The sequence below is a fragment of the Lepisma saccharinum genome, chromosome 2, assembly GCF_977018435.1.
Source record: "Lepisma saccharinum chromosome 2, izLepSacc3.1, whole genome shotgun sequence".
Classification (NCBI taxonomy): domain Eukaryota; kingdom Metazoa; phylum Arthropoda; class Insecta; order Zygentoma; family Lepismatidae; genus Lepisma; species Lepisma saccharinum.
This window is the reverse complement of record NC_139230.1, coordinates 2,711,248-2,717,247: the sequence shown is the minus strand read 5'-3', so window position 1 is coordinate 2,717,247 and position 6,000 is coordinate 2,711,248. Positions and strand designations below refer to the sequence as shown.

The following is a 6,000-nucleotide window of genomic DNA, read 5'->3' as shown; positions in this document are numbered from 1 at the left end:
TTAAGAGACCATTTGTATGAAATTATTATTTACCACAACAAGCAACTAATTCTATGAACATGAAATTCATGTAAAATTAGAAAATCAATAAAGCTAATATTTTCAAACTTCTATACATTTTTCAAATATTCAGATAAAATTGCAATGCATTATCCAACTCTTAACAATTTTATTTGATATTTTTTTCCAAATGCCATTTTCAAATATTGTGTTCAGCTGTCTTTTTTATGCAATTTTATTCCTTGTGTCATGTTATAAAGTGACAGAATGCTGTACCATAATTTACTTGTTACTGACTAATTGTGGTGTAAATTTATTCTTTAGAGCCATCTCAGTTCAGTGAGACACTTGATGTCTAAAAATCAAATAGTCTACAGCTGAAAACTTTGACAGCTCATTAAATGTTCCAGGAAGCTTCAATGTAACAGTTATGCAATCTAATGACTTCTCATAAATTGGCCACCATTTTTTATGACCTGGTCATATACACACACACGTGTGTTCATACCTGTGCCGTTCTGAGAACATGCTGTTTTTATTTACATTGAAGTGTGAGCACATACACACACACATCCACTGGAGCAAGCATTCACTGATCATCTCCTCTTCCCTGTGTGAAGAGATGCTTAGCCTTATTATTCAAAGAATATAGAGTACATGTTCCATAAAGTTGAGAAATCATTTTTATTAATAAAACACCTAGAGCAACCACCTAACATGAAATTTCTCATCCGTACTTCACTGAATTTTTAGCAGCAGTCGAGTTCTTTGATATTCTCAGCATTTACAGAGTCACCTTGGGAAAATTAATTTTTGGAGTCATTTGTGTATTAAAACATCAGACTCTATGTTTAGTATGTTGTCCCACTCCCCTCCCCCTGTGTTTCCCCTCAGAAGAAATATATATTCCATCTTTCCACAGAACACACATGCATATGCTTTAGTGTGGTGCATTAAATGAACATTCATTTTCTTTGTGTTTCCCTATACGCCTTCATGGCATGGTGCATAGCACAGGGGAAAACTTTACCTTTCTCTTTATCCTTGTTCCTTCTTATACAGTTTCTGCCTCAACAAAACATATTTGATTTACATTTTCGGCATCCTTTTCAGAATTGCATTATGTGATATAATTATTTCACTCCACCTGCTGCCAGGAGGAGGAATAAAATTACAAATAAGAAATAAAACACAGTTAAAACAGAGGCAGCCTTGTTCAACATGTGAACTTGCCTTCACTACCTTCTCAACTTTTACCCATGTTTGTACTTTTATTTATTTGCATCTTACACAATCTCCTGATCATTCTAGATAATGCTGGATTTATGCTAGGAATGGGCTGAAACCGATAAAGTAGCAATATAAAATTTATCGATTCTGATAACCGATATTCTACCAATCCAATATAAAATTTCAAATGGTCCTTGAACCTGAATTGACCTCCTTAATAAATGTGTGTTTAAGATGACTGCAGTGCAAAATAAATTTAGACATTAACCTTTTTAAAAGTAGGGCATGGAGATTATCCATAAAAATTATAACAAAATGGCAGAATTTTGCATTAAATTATAAGGTATTTATAGATATATTGGTTCGGTAAAATAATTGGTAATTTTACCAATAAACCAATATGCCTACGTTGGCCGATACTGATAGAGTACCAATTAATCTGTACCATCACTAATATATCTTAAGATTTTAAACAAAGTACATGGCAAAAATTTGGTATGACCTGGTGAATTTTCATGAGACCATGTCATATTCTCTGGGATGTTTTCTATAATGAAGGCGTGAGTTTGCATATTTCTATTTGATTTCAAAATATTGCTTCCACATATTTTGGATTACCTAATCATAATTACATTTATAACATTTTTAATACAAAGATAAAAAACTTAATTCAGTCAACATTAATATTCAAATGTTTCCCTCTGACACCATCTACAATGAATCCCTGATAACATCCCATAACAAGTATCCCAATTGTACAGCACAGCCAATTTCCCCAATACAATACATTCAGAAATACAATCATGACTTCTGTGTTTTCACGATGGTATCATATATGTCTGCCCTTCGTTGCACAGAAATTGGTATTTGTTGTTTTATTGCATCTATCACCTGCATATCTGCACAAAGTAAGAAATGGAAACTTTGGTTAATAGATTTTTACACAGGATAAGAATACATCAGAAAATCAAACCATTTAAAGAAAATTGGCAACAGATTAGTTATACTAATTAAATCCTTACTTACGTGAAATTTAGAAGATTTCACACTTCCGCATTGCACAATTTAATGGTTCAATCCTATTAATTTCGAAGTGCGAAATCTTCTAAATTTCACGTAAGTAATTTTAAACCGCGTTTACTGCAACCATCATGAATAATTAAGTCCTATTCATTGATTCACACTGATTTCAACGAGTTTTCGAAATTAGTGGTTGCAATGCAAAAAATGTGACTGTCATTTTTAATTTGGCACCTAATGGAATGAATGAATGAGGCTGCTATTTGGTGATTATGTCATTCTCATCCCTACACACATAATGGAAAATTTGCATCATGCAAGAACATGCATTATTTGACATTTTCAGATTATTGGACATCTCTATGGCCAGCATCTTCTATTCTTTGACAGCTCCATCATAACTGTTTGTGTAAATGAATATTTGATGAAATTCATGAGGCGGCAACCACAAAGAATCCCATTCCCTTGAATCAAATTCAAGACCTCTAACTTCACAGAACCAATCACTTGTTGTTACTCACACTGTTAGACATTGAAGTGTGACATGTGGGCAGATTTTTGAAGCAGGATAAAAAAAGTAAAGGCAAGTTTGAATAAATTAAGATTGTGTTAACTTTATTCCTTGTAGTGTGGTCCTGAAAATAAATAAATGTATGTTTTCCATAAACACTAGATCTGACCTTTTTGTTATTGAATCACATATTGGCTGTGAAGTTGACAGCTTAGACACCTAAATGTTACACATTAGTTGCCAAATGCCACCTAACAGGACAATCACCTGAATCACCTACGGAACCAGCAAACACATTATCATCATCACAGAACATTTCCGATCAGCATCCGCCCCCTCTCCCCAAACAAGCTCAAACCAAGAATAGAAAATCCTACAGTGAAGACATGGAAACTAGATGCACCACAATCGGCGATGCAGAACGGTGCCCACAGGTATGCTGCAGGAACAGAGCATGGAAGAGTGTTCAATCCTCCCCTTCCCTCAACGAGTCACAATAACTTATCCCCGTGGCACAAGATTTCCCTCCACGTACCAGCCTAGAGGTCAGCAAACTCGATGACAAAAGAGATCTAGAAATTCCACCAAAAATAATGGCCAAGTAAGTACAGCCAACTCCAAATGTCTTTCAGCGGATCTTGACACTTCGTTGTTTGAATTATGTTACCAAAATGTTACGGGTCTCCAAACCAAAACAAGAGAATTTTACACAAATGTCCTTTGTAATAACTTTAGTGCACTAATCACAACAGAAGTTGGTTAACAGATTCTCATGAGAATAGTGAACTTTTCAATGAAATATATGTTGTATATAGGGGGGACCAAAGCAAAAAAAATTACTGGTAAAACAATGGATGGTGGTGTAATCAATGCAGTGAAATCAAATGTCAAGAGTGTAGTAATAGATTCACCGTGTTTACATCTAAATCTAGACTGCATTTTGATTAAAGTATTGTTGAATGGAATAGGAACTGTATATATTTGTGTTGTGTACATATCACCCAGTAGAAGCAAAGACACATACACTTTATTCTTTAGGTTCATAGAAAAGCACTGTCAACCTGGTGACACTAAACTCCTGATAGGTGGGGACTTTCATCTGACAGATATAACTGATAGGAATTACAATCTAACCAGTTCATCAGCAACAACATATTTTGGTTTAAACAACTTTATTAATGCATATCAACTAAAAAGCTTGAACGACAATTAAAAATAGCAATGGGAAAACACTTGATTTGATTTTGACAAATGGGCAGGGAATAACAGTAACACGAAACACACAGCCGCTAGTTCATGAAGACACACACCATCCCTCACTGCTAGTAGATATTAATCATGTGAAAGAAACCCATGATAAAACTTGTCATAAGCTACAGTTATAAACTTTAGTAAGGCCGACTTTCCATCCATCTATCACAAGCTGCTTAACATGAACTGGGATGTATCGAAAACAAAGAAAGATGCTGATCAAGCCACAGACGGGTTTTATATTATATATAAAATATTCGATAAATGTCCCCCCTTAAAGAAAAGCTGCAAAATACGGTACCCATGTTGGTTTATGAGCAGCATTATTAAAAATAGAAGTAGAAAACAGAACCACCACAAGAAGTGGAAAAAAAAAACAGGTGGGAGACTTTTCATACCACTACAATAAATTTAGCAAATTTTGAACAATAGTTAGGAAGGAAATTATTGATGCATACAACAGTAATGTTGCCAATTCGGAAATAAATATTGCAAAAGATAGCACCCAGTTTTGGTCATTTGTTACAAATAAACACAGGAAAAGCAACAAAGATCCTGTACAGTTCAAAGATAAAGTGTTGTCAGACCGACGTTCAGTAGTCGAAGTTTTTGCACAGCATTTTCAGTCCGTATATAAAAAAAAGATCCCTCTAGATATGAAATGCAAGTATTTCCTAACCATAAACAATATGAAACGATAATCTTAATATTACAGAGATAGGAATTGAAGACATAGAAAAAACAATTAAAAACTTAAAACCTAAGAAATCAGCTAGACCAGACAAGATACCACCCTATGTAGTTAAAGATTGCAGTGATATATTGAAATACCTATTATATCATATACATTTTGGAAATCTGTGCATTTACTCACTAAATAGATTCTTTTACAGTATTAAAAAAAAAAAGTATAAAAAACTTACGTGAGTGAGTATAATGGTTGCACACGACGTTTCGCGAAGCTACACTCCGCTTCTTTAGGTCTCTTTTTCAGTACGTACAGTACTTCGTCATATACATAAAAAATCCAGGATTAGGTAAAGGAGGGTGTTTGGATATGGAATTTAAAATTACATGAAGATAAAAAGGCCATGAGGCTAAGAGATAAGAATATCTCTTAAGAATATCTCTTAGCCTCATGGCATTTTTATCTTCATGTAATTTTAAATTCCATATCCAAACACCTGTACTGTATGTACTGAAAAGAGACCTGAAGAAGCGGAGCGTAGCTTCGCGAAACGTAGTCTGCAACCATTATACTCACTCACGTAAGTTTTTTATACTTTTTTTTACTGTAAAACAACCCATTATATCTCATTTTCAATTTAATTCTTGCAAAACACAAATTTCCTGAAAAATGGAAAGCTACGGCAAATTGTCTACTTCCCAAAACCAATAACACTGATGACATACAAAACTACTGACCAATAAATATACTATCAGACTAAAAAAAAATATTCGAAAAAATCATGCACTGTCACATATTTACCCACGTAAAACCTGTAGTATAATCGTTTCAGCATGGCTTTGTATCACGTAGATTGGTGTTGACCAATCTCTTGGACATTACCAATTTTATAAGTTCAACCTTGGATGAAGTAGGTCAAGTTGACGCAATATATACATACTTTTCCAAAGCGTTCGACTTGGTTAACCACGATATCCTATTAAGTATATTAGCATGCTTCAATATTTCTGAACCACTGCGTCAACTGTTCGCTTCCTACATGCAGAACTGTAAGCAGTACGTGACATATAAAGGCCACACATCCTCTGAGAAAAGAGTCACCTCAGGAGTACCTCAGGGGTCTAACCTTGGGTCACTTCTTTTAGCATTACTTATTAACGATTTGCCTGATTCATTTGAAAATTTACACAAATTGCTGTTTGCAGATGAGCTGAAATTTTGCATGAAAATAAACAAACAAGATGACAGTGTTCAACTTCAAAATGATATTACAAAGTTAGAAACGTGGGCAATAAACAAT

The 6,000-nt window shown here is 34.3% G+C and overlaps 1 protein-coding gene across 2 annotated transcripts in view; it reads right to left on the bottom strand.

Annotated features, from left to right (window-relative positions):
- Positions 1-1,899: 1,899 nt before the first annotated feature.
- LOC145983864 (omega-amidase NIT2) overlaps positions 1,900-6,000 on the bottom strand; it is a 35,070-nt gene continuing 30,969 nt past the window's right edge. For both annotated transcript variants that reach the window (XM_083116925.1, XM_083116924.1), the window contains exon 6: positions 1,900-2,129. In XM_083116925.1, the coding sequence (XP_082973051.1) occupies positions 2,032-2,129 (98 nt within the window). In that variant the 3' untranslated portion in view covers positions 1,900-2,031. The remainder of the gene's footprint in view (positions 2,130-6,000) is intronic.